Source organism: Carettochelys insculpta, chromosome 29, assembly GCF_033958435.1.
Source record: "Carettochelys insculpta isolate YL-2023 chromosome 29, ASM3395843v1, whole genome shotgun sequence".
Lineage (NCBI taxonomy): Eukaryota > Metazoa > Chordata > Testudines > Carettochelyidae > Carettochelys > Carettochelys insculpta.
In genome coordinates, this window is record NC_134165.1 from 9,061,441 (window position 1) to 9,073,762 (window position 12,322).

At 60.8% G+C, this 12,322-nt stretch overlaps 1 protein-coding gene across 1 annotated transcript in view; it reads right to left on the reverse strand.

Annotated features, from left to right (window-relative positions):
* Positions 1–3,025: 3,025 nt before the first annotated feature.
* Positions 3,026–12,322, reverse strand: part of PDE1B (phosphodiesterase 1B) — a 48,900-nt gene continuing 39,603 nt past the window's right edge. The window contains exons 9-15 of the mRNA XM_074979589.1: positions 12,119–12,220; positions 10,071–10,191; positions 8,389–8,470; positions 8,083–8,203; positions 5,075–5,211; positions 4,338–4,446; positions 3,026–3,533 (exon numbers count right to left, since the gene is read on the reverse strand). Of these exons, the coding sequence (XP_074835690.1) occupies positions 4,349–4,446; positions 5,075–5,211; positions 8,083–8,203; positions 8,389–8,470; positions 10,071–10,191; positions 12,119–12,220 (661 nt within the window). The 3' untranslated portion in view covers positions 3,026–3,533; positions 4,338–4,348. The remainder of the gene's footprint in view (positions 3,534–4,337; positions 4,447–5,074; positions 5,212–8,082; positions 8,204–8,388; positions 8,471–10,070; positions 10,192–12,118; positions 12,221–12,322) is intronic.

The following is a 12,322-nucleotide window of genomic DNA, read 5'->3' on the forward strand; positions in this document are numbered from 1 at the left end:
ACCTGCCCCCCCCCCACCCCCCCGAGCACCCAGCCCTCAGAGCCGGTGTACCTGCCCCACCCCTGAGCACCTGGCCCTTAGAGCCGGTGTACCTGCCCCACCCCCGAGCACCCAGCCCTCAGAGCCGGTGTACCTGCCCCCACTCCCCCACCCCCAAGCACCCAGCCCTTAGAGCCGGTGTACCTGCCCCACCCCCGAGCACCCAGCCCTCAGAGCCGGTGTACCTGTCTTCCCCCCGCCCCCCAAACTCCAGCGCCTGGCCCTTACAGCCGGTGTACCTGCCCCCACTCCCCCACCCCCAAGCACCCAGCCCTTAGGGCCGGGGTACCTGTCCCCCCAGCGCCTGGCCCTTAAACCCGGTGTACCCGCCCTCTTCCCCAAGCACCTGGCCCTTAGAGCTGGTGTACCTACCCCCTCCCCCAAGCACTGGGCCCTTACAGCCAGTGAACCTGCCCCCACCCCGAGCGCTGGGTCCTTAGAGCCGGCGTACATTCCCTGCAAGTACCCAGCCCTTATAGATGGCACCTGGCCCCTACAGCAAGCATACGTCTCTCTGACTTCCCTCCCAGACTCCTGGTCCCTATCTCAAATGTACTGTGAGCCATTCCCCAGGGCTCCTGGCCCCTATGGAAAACATACCTCCTAGCCACTCCCCAGGGCTCCTGGCCCTTATACCAAGTGTACCTCCCAGCCACACCCCTCTCAGGGCACCTGGCCCCTACAGCAAGTATACCTCCCCCCCACCCGCCCTCCACAGGGCTCCTGGCCCCTATAGAAAACGTGACTCCCCAGGGCCCCTGGCCCCACAGCAAGTCTATTTTCAAGCTACCCCTCACCTCCCTGCCCAGGGCACCTGGCCCCAAGTACAAGTGTGCCTCTTAGCCTCACACCACATGTCCTGGCTCCCAGCTCTGCAAAGCACATGGCTCCCCGCTACAGTGGATAGAGCCAGAGGCCAGGCACAGCACGCTTCATTCCCTTTGCATGCCCTCTAGGGTGCAGGCCCTCCTCCACCAGCTCTGCTAGTCCAGTCCTGACCCTCCCCCCAGCTCTGCCAATGCCCCTCCAGCCTGCTGGTGCCCTTGGATATTGCTGAATCCTGCCCCACCACATCCCATGGCAGTTCTGCAGTGTTAGCCATTTGGACCTGAGGCGGCCAGAGTCATTGCATGTGTGAGTAGGCCAGGGCCAGAGTGCAGGGTTCAAACACGCCCCACCCACCATGCCAGTGCTGCGAGTGTAGCCCTGCAGGGTGTGGGTCACATGAAGCAAACGCTGGGGTGTGGGCCAGGCCGCCTGGTGCGCGCGTGCGCGCGTGCCGAGACCAGGTCAGAGACAGGCACGCAAAGCGGCCTGCCCTGGAGCACCTGCCAGCCAAGGGCCGCTCGGTTAGTCACTGCACCCAGAGGGCGAGGCACGACTGCCCTGCCGCTGCCCAGCCTTCCATGGCCTTCTGCACAAGGGTCCTTTGGGGTGCTTGGGAGCAGTGACAGCCTGTCTGTGTGGCCTAAGGAGAGGCCTAGGTGTGGAGGGGGCACCCAAGAGAAGCCCTCGCAGCAGCTGCATTTATGGCTCGCACTGCGGCTGACACAGCTTCAACTGCCTGCTGCGTGGAATTGGACCCTTTACTCTTTAGCAAGTGTTTACACGCATGCCCTGCCCTGTGCCCCGGGGACCCGCCCGCCATGTACAAGGCCCCATGTGCACGGTGACACGGAACACACGCCCCACAAGTGGCGCATGGGGCCTGCGAGTCACAGGCACAGGTCACACTGAGAGCAGAGTCCACACAGCAGCGCCTTGGTGTGGCTAAGGTCACAGCCCCAGTGCTGCCCCCACCCCCACGCCAGCCCCGGGGCAGCAGGCGCCTCTGGGGCCCCCACAGGAAGGATACTGGCCTGGGCTCTGCCTCTGACCCAATCACATTGGAGCAACAGCTGATCGGGAGGGGGTTTAACTCATAGGGCCATGTCACACTGTGGGGCACACACTGCCAGCCTATGCCCACTTTGGACCCAGATCTCCCCCTCTGGGGGCTTAGCTGGGGCCAGGAGCTGCTCTGCCGAGACTGGGTCTGGCCCTGGCACAGGGGCTGTTTGACTGTTGGGTACCAGGTAGGTAGCTATTGGGGCAGCAGCAAATTTGAATCAAGTGCAGCGTTGGGCACCCAGGCCTCGCGGGTGGCCCTCCTTCAGCTCAGCAGCTGCATAGGGGCAGTGGTAGGCAACTTGCTGCCCACTGGGGTGCCACCTGCAGCCTGTGGGTGGGGTTCAGCAGCACCCAGCCCACTTACACAAAGAAAGAAGGTGGCTTTTAGCTCAGCCTGCAGTGGCTCCTGCACCAAGCTCCCGAGGTTCCAGGTTCAAGTCCGCCTGTGGGTGGTTACAAGTGAGGGCTCGTCCAGGATTTCAAGTGGGTCAGTAAAGTGTGGGACTGCTTCTTCGGCTGGGGGCAGGATGTAACCCCTGACACCTGGGGTGGGGGGGGGGAGGGGAGGGGCGCTCTCCCAAGCAGTGGCACCTAGGCCACTTACCCAAAGAGTGGCTGTCCCCTGCAGCTGCACTGGAGAACCAGCTGGCTGTTAGCTCAAGCACTGGAGGCTCCTGAACTAGCTCCAGAGGTCCCAGGTTAGGTTCTGTTCCGCCTACTGGCCCAGCACTTCTGGCGCATCTGAATCAGCTCATGTGTGCTCTGTGCCCCCCTCCCCCCCCGCTGGGAGGGCGTGGGGAGGAGCAGGAAGTGCAGAGCCCCAGTGAGCAAGAGGCGTATGTGGGAGCAGGGCAGAGAGAGGGTGTGTGGGCCACAAGTCACCCACCACTGGTCAGGCGGGTTTGCCACTCTGCCAGTGGGGCGGGGGGAGGAGAGGGTGTGTGGCTGGGGCTGTGGGGAGTGAACCGGCCCAGGCTCTGTGCTGAGGGTAGGCACCAGGGCTCTGAGGTTTGGGGGTAGAGGCATCACCCCATCCTGGGCCTGTGCAGCAGTCATCCATTCTGTCTCCAATGGGCATGTGGGCACTGCTGGAGTCTACAATTCCCCAAGTGATCAATTCACCAACCCCCCTTCCCCCCCAGATTCCATCTTTGGGGTCCTCTCCCCCAGGCCAGTGAACCCCCTGAAGCCTCTGCTCCTCTGTTGTCCCTGGGCTCATCGGGATTCCAGGGAACAAGTCCTTTTAGAAGACCCAGGCCTTTGCTGGTGGGCAGTGAGGCGCCTCCACTAACCCCAGTTGGAGGGGTGGGGCAGGACAGCAGCTGGAACAAGAGCTACTGTACCTGGCTCAGCCGGGCTGCGGCCGGCCTGGCCATGGCGGGACTCTGGGGTGGGTGGCATGGGAGGGTGCTGAGGGGTTCAGGCCATGTGTTCGGTGACCTCAGGATTGCCCTTGACTCGAAGGTTGACATTGGCTAATCGGATCTTGGCAATGGTGGTTCGCGCTCGCCCTCCGGCCTGGGGCGGCTCCTCCCGCAATGGTGCTGAGTTCGATGGCGTCAAAAACTTTGGACTAAACTGCATCATTCGGTCAGAAACAGGACCTGCTGGGGCAGAGCAGGAGAATCAAGAACAAGACAGGGCACACCCTGCGCTGTACCAACCTAGGGAGCGCTGCTGCACAGAATCCTAGACTCCTAGGGCTGGAAGGGACCTCTGGGGTCATCGAGTCCAGCCCCCTGCCCAAAGCAGGACCAACCCCCAACTAAATCATCCTAGCCAGGGCTTTGTCAAGCTGGGACTTAAAAACCTCTAGGGATGGAGATTCCACCACCTCTCTAGGCAACACATTCCAGTGCTTCACCTCCCTCCTGGGGAAATAGTTTTTTTCTAATATCCAGCCTAGACCATCCCCCTCTGTAACTTCAGACCATTTCTCCTTGTTCTGCCATCTGATGCTACTGAGAGCAGCCTCTCTCCATCCACTTTACAGCCCCCCTTCAGGAAGCTGAAGGCTGCTATCGAATCACCCCTCAGTCTTCTCTTCTGCAGCCTAGATAAGCCCTTCTTCCCAGGGCCAACTGAGCCAGGGTAACCCCTGCCTGATGCCAATCTAACAGCACAGACGCTTATATGCAGGAAATGCATCCCACACCCACCCAGGATCTGAGCACCACCCCCTTCCTCCCCGTGACCAGTATCAATGTGAGTGCATTGCAGCCTCTGTGCATGACAGCCTATCCCGCCTTGCTGGGGTCCTGCTCAGCCAGGACGCCTCTGCCCATTGCCAGCGCGGGGGTGTGTGGGTGCCCGGCCCCCTCTGTGCAGGATTCTGGGTTCAAGGTGGCCAGTGCCACATGACAGCACCAGGCTGCACTGACTCCGGGATCATGGAGACGGGTGCTCACCTCAGGCTGTGCTATTCCACATCGCCGTTCTGATTGTGCTGATTCTCGGGCACACGTGGCCTCTCCTCACACGGTGACAGCTCATCGATGGATGTCTGGTTAGTGATCCCTGGGGAAACAGGGCACCTTGGGCACTGCGGCCGGCTCACAAGCTGGGCCTGCAGGGACGCGCCCCCCTCAGGATGGAGCCCAGTGACACCCGCAGTAGGCAGGCTGAGAGCTACCAACTTATCTCGTGCAGGGCCCCAGAGCTGGTTACCGGGGACGGCCATTCAGCTGCCATGCAGCCTGCATGGACTGACGCATCCAGTGTGTTTCTCCAGCTCACTGCTTCCCTGCATTGCTTGGGTTTGGAACTGGGTGAACAGCTTTTGCTGGCCCCCATCTGCCCTGCCCCCAGGAGCACTCACAGTTTGCAGCCATCTGGGGCAGGAAGGCCTGCCACTGCCACCCCACTGCTCAGAGCCCAGCTTGCTCCCTGACCCTGTTGGGGCAGCAGGAAGGTCCACACAGCCAGGCCATTCCTCTTATGTCACCATGGCCCTCGCTGGACCTGGCAGAGGGATGCAGTGCTCCCAGACTTGGCCTGGCTTGGTCTGGAGGGTGCAGGGGTGGGGGAAGGAGGGGCTACAAGCACCCTGAGGGTTTCTCAGACCTGGCTGGGTGGGGAAGGGTCTCTCCACAGAGGGCTCCAGGTCCTGGCTACCCCCCCCACGCCCTCCAAGCCCGGTATGTACCACTGGCCGCTCGCTCCTTCCACTTCTGCTTGTTCTCCTGGATGTACTTGGTCCAGGTGGAGCGGAAGCTGGTGATGTCGGCGTTGATGTCACCCAGCTCTGAGTGCTCGTCCAGGGATGGCTGCCGCCACTGGGAGCTGCAGGGAAGCCAGAGGGGCAGTGAGGGAACTGCTCAGTACCATGCCAAGGTAGACGGTGTGGCAGGCAGTCCCAGCAGCTGGCATGGGGCTGGGCTGGGGCAAGGACACGGGCTGCTTAATCTCCTCCCCTCCAGCCTGTGGTCGTGGGAGCTGCCTGTACCCAACAGCTCAGCAAATCAGCCCCTCATCTCAGTAACAAGTAACCCTGAATGTGCCTGCCCCTAGGCACCCCACAGCCCTCCTGGCATGGAAGAGAAACTGAGGCACAGGAGGCAATGGGACCTGCCCTGGTGCCACAGACAGGAGCTGTGATAAGATCCCCTGACCCCTGCCTCGCAGCCCCAGTGCCTCGCACTGACCCCTAGACCCCGCTGCCTCCTCAGGGCACCTGCTCATTGAGGGTGTGACGTGAGATTGCCATCCAGTGGTAGGAATGGGTGGGGGCGGGAACGCTGCCAGCGGGAAGACAGACGCTGCTGCCATTAGGGAGGCTCTGCTGGCGCTGACCCCAGGAAGGGGCTGGCTGGGAGCGATTGCAGTGCTAAGTCCTGCTGAACAAGTCCAACTGGCCCACTGCTCCCTCGGGTGGCTCCTTCATCCTTTGTGCTTTCCGCTTGAGCCCCTCAGACCTGCTCCTGTCCTCTGCAGTGGGTGCTCTGCTCAAGGCCAGCAGGGGGCGAGCACACACTGCAACCAGGCGGCTGGGTACCACCACTAACGAGCCTTTCCCAGTCTGGCAAAACCTGTTCAGGCCTCACGGTGCTGGTTTTCAGAGGCGCTGTGGGGGCTGGAGGGACACCTCACTGGCATCGGCCACGTGATCAGGCTTGTGGCTAAAGCCTCCTGGGTTGTAGCCCCAGACCTGGGTGGTGCAACAATCTCCAGTGAGCAAGGGCTGAGCGCCAGGACTCATGGGTTCTGTCCTCACTTCTGCCCCTAACTCACCTGAGGCTTCATCTGAATGACTGGCTCAAGCCCTTTGCCCTTGGGCTTAGCTTCCCCTGGTGAAATGGTGGTAACAAGGGACTTAAGCTAACAGTGAACGCATGTCTGTGAGGCTCAGGCATTACAGCCTGGAGCCACCAGCTCGGTGACCATCCATCCTGTTTTTCCCAGGACAGTCCCTTATTTAAGATGTCTCACAGGCATCCTGACTTTTTTAAGCAAATGGGCGAATTGTCCCATATTTTGTGGGGCTCCTGTTCCCTGGCACCCAGTGTTTCGAGGTGGCAGCCAGGGATCTCCTCCGCTGGGCAGCTGCCCCATTCCCTGGCACCCCCAGGATGCAGCCCCCACTGCTGGTGAGCTCTGCCACAGGGCAGCCCCCTCATTCACTGGCGCCCCCCGCTGAGAGGTTGTGAAGCCCCCATCTTCCACTCTCCTCATCAGCAGGCTGCAGAGCCCCCATCCCTGGTGCCTCACTGGGGGGCATCTGCCCCCATAGCTGAAGAGCCCTGACATAGGACAGCAGCCCCCCATCCCTGGAGGCCAGTGTCCCATATTTGCCGTAGGGCAATGTGGTCACCCTAGGGCCCCAGCCGGTCCCTGGCCTTCGGCGCTCACGCTGCAGACAAGCAGGCAGGTGCATACAAAGCAGCTGGGAACCTCTGAAGTTGGGCTGTGACTCCCAGCTACAAACCGGAGCCATTCACACACAACCTGACTTTGCCCAAGGCCATACCTGCCCTGCTCCCCCCTTCCCCTCCCCAGTGCTGTGCAGAGATAAAGGCCTTTGGAAGCAACCGCTTGAAATTCCCCTTTCTTCCCACAGAGAAGAAGTACTATTGCCTGGAGCTCCTGCAGGGCCCAATGGGAATGCAGGCAGAGCAGCGGGGAACCTGCCTTCACAGCCTGGCAGTGGCAGCTGGGCTAAAGTTGCAGCTGGAGTTGCGAAAGTCAGGGTGGCAGCTGCTCCCCATATTCCTACTGTTCGAGTGGGGCATGTGGGATGGAGGGGGCTGTTCCCAGGAGACTTGCAAAGTCTTATCTAGAGCAGAGATTAGCCTTTCACTGTGCTGCTGCCAAGCCAGATATTCAGGCTAGTCCCAAGGCTCCACACCTGGGCCCTGGGACTTCCACAGCCCTGGGGAGCGCCCGGCCCACTGGGCTTTTTGGGGTGCATCTCTCTTGCTTGCTTTCTGGGGTTTTGTCAAGTAGGTCAAAAGTCACAGCTCTGTCCCGGTGTGGAGCTAACCCAAATGCCCAAACCTGGGCAGTTTTCACACCAGGAAATTCAGGCTTTCTGGCCAGCCCTGATCTGTCCCCCCACTTCCACTGAGAACAGCTGGGATCCTGCCCTGCCCATATCCCTACCCCTGAGTCCACTGAAAAGCTCCCTTCCCCGAGAACAATGAGAGCTGCTGGACAGCCTGGCCCGGGCGCTGAGGGTTCTGCCAGGAGATCCAGGCCCTAGGCCCCCAGCAGTGAAACCACCTCCTGGCAGGACGGCTGAGACAGCACCAGGCTGCAGTCGCAATACCGTGCCAGGGGCCTGGGGCTGGCCAGCCAGTGACACTCCAAAGCCCTGTGGCACTGGCTGGGAAGTAATCAGTGGCTGCCTAGGTAGCCCCCCACGGATCAGACTTCAACCAGCTGCTCTGTCCTGCCCTGGGGAGCCCTTCAGTCAGAAGGGAACCAGTACCTGCCCTGCCCTGCCCTGGGGACACACTTCCCATGGAGCAAATGGCTAGACTGGGCCAAGCGTGCAGTCTTGGAGGCCAGACTCCTGGGTTTCAATCCCAAATGAGTTATGTGCTGGGTGCATGATTACAGGCAAGTCCCTTCTCTGCCTCAGTTCCCCCACCGGCAATATAGAGCCAATGCTGCAACCCCTGCAGGATGCTCTGTGCCACCCATGCCAGCACCCACCTGCTTTGCTGGCTGGAGGAGGACTTAGACTTGGAGCCTTCCTCCACCAGCGGGAGGACAATCTTCTCTGCCACATCCGTCAGCACTGAGAAAGTTGGCTCCACGATGAAATCGATGAACCCTGCCGAGGCAGAGAGAGGCGGCGTTAGGGCACGCTGCACCCGGAGCCCCACTGGGCCATGTACCCCTGAGCCAGCAGTGCCGAGTGCACCACACATGTGAGGGCAAGGCCTGGCCCAACAGGTGGGCACAGCACCATGTATACCCTGGAGCAGGGCAAGTGTGAGGGGGTGGGCAGCAACTCACCAATCTGGGATTGGGCCACCAGTGTGGACTTGCGATCACAGAGTGGAGAGAAGGGCAGGCCCAGTTCAGCCTCCTTGTCCCCCTGGGAGAAACAAGACAAAGAGAAGACTGAGGGGAGACTTGATAACAGCCTTCAACTCACTGAAGGGAGTTTGCAAAGGGGCTGGAGAGAGGCTGTTCACAGTGGTCACAGATGGCAGAACACAGAACAATGGTCTCAAGTTGCGGTTGGGAAGGTCCAGGTTGACGATTAGGAAAAGCTTTTTCACGAGGAGGGTGGTGAAGCATTGGAATGGTCTCCCCAGGGAAGTAGTGGAGTCTCCATCCCTGCAGGTGTTTAAGTCTCGGCTCGACAAATCCCTGGCTGGGCTGATCTGATGGGTTTGGTCCTGCTTACAGTAGGGGGCTGGACTTGATGGCTTCTTAGGTCTCTTCCAGCTCTATTGTTCTATGATTCTATGAAAGAACCATTAACCCTGCTAAAGGCCGAGGCCCCGGGATGGTGGCAGTGGTGGCGGTGGCTCTGGTGAGTTGCCAGCATTGAGTTAGAATGGTGGTGTAGGGGGTGTCTGGCTCTGGGGCAGGGGGAGGGCTCTGAGTTAGGGCAAGGGGGGACTGTGGGTGCCTGGCCCTGGGGGAAGGGTGGGGGATTGGGTTATATTGGGGGGTTGGAGGGTGCTTGGATCTGGAGGAGAGGTGGGGGATTGGGTTAGAGCAGGGGCTGGGGATGCCTGTCGCTGGTGGAGGGGATATAATATAAATTATGGATATAATATAAATTACAAATATTACAAATTATAATTTTTTATCTATCTATCTGACTCCCTGACCACCTGCTCAGTCTCACCAGATCCCATTCCTCTCCCAGCACTGGGAAGAGAATCCCGAAGTCCTTACTTACACTGCTGAATGACGCAACGGTGCTGGTCACCCAGCAGGGAAACTGTACAAGTCCCATTTTACAGATAGGGAAACTGAGGCAGCTGCTGACGGGCAACCACCCCTGAAACCAGGGAGCTCCCTTGTGGGGTGGCAACTGCAGCCAGGGAGCCCCCACCCCCATCCCATGTCCCATATTTGGCCTCAGGAAATATGGTCACCCTGCCTATGAGCCATGTTCCTTCCTCAGCCTGTGCCCTGCCCCTGCTTCTGGGGAGCGCCAGCCCGCAGGCTGCTTGGCTGGAAGAGGCTCTGGGCTGGGCTCTCTGCTGTCGGGGGCTGAGTTCAGAATCACGGCCCCAGCCAGCTATGCCCAGCTCTGCACTGGCTGAGAAAGGCTGGGTGGCAGTCCGGAGTCACAGGGAAGCCAGTGCAACTCACAGGGTGACACTGGGGCAGGCCCACACTTGGGGGGGGCCCACAGGGGTCACAGGAGTGTGGACTGAGCTCAGTGCATAAGGGAATCACCCACCCCTGGCTGAGAGGAGCCAGTTGAAGGGGCTTGGCAATGGTGACCCACTCTCCACACCCAGCCAGGGGTCTGGCCCCTGCCTGGTAGCAAGTCACACTGAAATCACTAGGGCAGGTTCCCAAGGTGAAGGTTGTGGAGCTGCAGGCTCCTGAAATGCTCCTGAGCAAGGCCTGGAGCCCCTTGGGCTCGTCCGGTGTTCGAGGGAGCGGCCATATGGCCAACAGTGAAAGAGCCACAGTCCTTGGGGAGCGGCTGAGTGGCCCCACGCTACCTGTCTGAAGAACTCCTCCATGAGAGCCTTGGTCCAGCGGCTGTGGACACTCCACTGCTTGGTGGGGTGGCTGATGTCGGCCGCATGCAGCAGCAGCGACAGCGCTTTCGATTTGTCGATCCTGCAGCAGGAGGCGTTGTGAGGGAGGGGCCCTGCACTCTGCCCGGCCTCCACCCAAGCGCAGCCTGGCCCCACCACTGCTCACCCCGGAGGCTCACACGTAGCCTGGCACACCCAGCAGGGAGCTGTGTGGGCACCTGCAAGGGCATGCAGGACACACGCACACGCACACACACGCACACGCACACGCACATCCCAGCACTGCTCAACAGCTATTGCATCTGTCATCATCTGCTCTGCCCAGCTGCACCTCCCAGGCCACAGGCAGCGATTCCAGAAACAGCTGAGCCAGGGCACAGCTTTCGGAGACAGGCTCCGAGGCTCCACCTCGGCTGCAGCGGGAGCTGCAATTCCTGGCTCCGCAGATGTCACCACCGAACCTGCCGGAGCTGGCGAGCTCAACACAGCGGCACAGCCGTGAGAGGGGCCAGCTGCTCAAACACACTCCCCCCACCAGGAGCTCACATGGGATCTCAGCCGGCGCCGCTACCCTCGCACTGCGCCACACTGCTCCTCTTAACATGCTGTCTCGGGGTGGACAATCATTTTGGATGGGGACCACGCCAAGATTTTGGTAAGTGCTAAACATATCGCACAGAGGTGGAGGGGACCTTGAGAGGTCCTGGAGTCCAGCCCCTGCCCGCACAGCCGGACCTAGCGCCATCCCTCACTGATTGTTTTTTTTTAAATGATCTAACCTGCCCCAGAACCTTGAAAGGCCCCTCAGGGACTGACCTCACAACCGTGAGTTTACAAGGCCCATGCTCTGTGGAAGGGGTGCAGGGTCTGGGGTGGAGGCTGGCTGCAGGAGGGAGCTCACGGTGGGGGCCTGGGGAGCAGGAGAGGGTGGGGGGTCTGAGAGGGAGTTTGGGTGAAGGAAGGGGATGTGACCTGGGGCAGGGGATTGGGGTGCAGGGGCCGGGTTCAGGAGAGGATTCTGGCCCGGGGAAGAGGTGCAGGAGGGGTGCAGGGTTGGGGAGGGAGTTGAGGTGCAGGAGGGGGTGGGGTGCCAGAGGCAGGCTCTGGTCAGGTGTTTACTTGAGCAGCTCCTGGCCAGCATCACTCCCAGGCAGCCTTCCTGGCCTGCCAGCCCCAGACAGTTCAAAGCTGTTCCATGTGGCTCTCTGAAAGAGTGGGGGTGGGGGGCTTTGCACCCTGCCCCGCCCCTCCCCCCCCCGCGAAATCTCTCAGCTCCTATTGGCAGTCGGGTTACCCTGCCCTCTCCCCCAGCCCAGCCAGCCCCAGGGAGCAGAACTCGTCAGGCCGTGGGCCGCAGGCCGGAGTCAAATCTTGGCGTGCCCGATCTGGCCGGTGGGCTGGATCTTGCCTGCCCCATGCCACCTCCACCCAGCTAAGTGAGTATCCGTCCATCCCAGATGGGAGTCACAGCTCCAGCTGCAAGACAATCGACCCCACATGACAGAGAACACCCCCCGCATCCCAGGCCAGACATTTCAAGCTGGAGTTTGCTGCGCTCCGGTTTCAAGCCGTTGGCCTGTGAGAGTAGAGCTCTCCCCTCCCTGAAATCGGCTGCCGGGCAGGCCAGGAGCAGGTCAGCTCTCACCCAGCTGTTTGACAAGCGAAGTAGATGGAGCAAGCAGCTTCTCCAGCGTTTGAATTGTCCTTGTGGCTCTTCTCCGAACACGCTCCGCTCTGCCAGTGTGAGGCACACAGACACTGGTGCATGCACGCACGCACGCATGTGGGGCAGATGCACACCTGTGCGCTTGCAGGGCACATACTCAGCACACATCCTGCTCCCCAAATCCTTGCATGACACACACGGTCCTGTCACCCGCTGCAGTGGTGCACAAAGCACCCCCGACCCCCACCAACTCTGCCCCTTGCTCCCCTGGAAGTAGCACGCTCCTTCAGCAGCCTGGAAAGAGGCTGCACCCCGCCTCCCCCGCCCCCGGCCCTCCGCTCACCTCTCCAGCTGCTGCAGGGAGGTTTTCATGGACTTGACCTGCTGGAAGTGACAGGACATGTCTGTGGCCAGCACCATCTCAATCACCAGGGCCCGCAGCTCCCTTCCCCATGTGGAGAAAGAGACGTATGATCACTCCTGTGGGGCCAGTGACTCAGCCTGTTCACATGCCCCCCACCACCGCTGCGTCTCATGAACTGGCCCC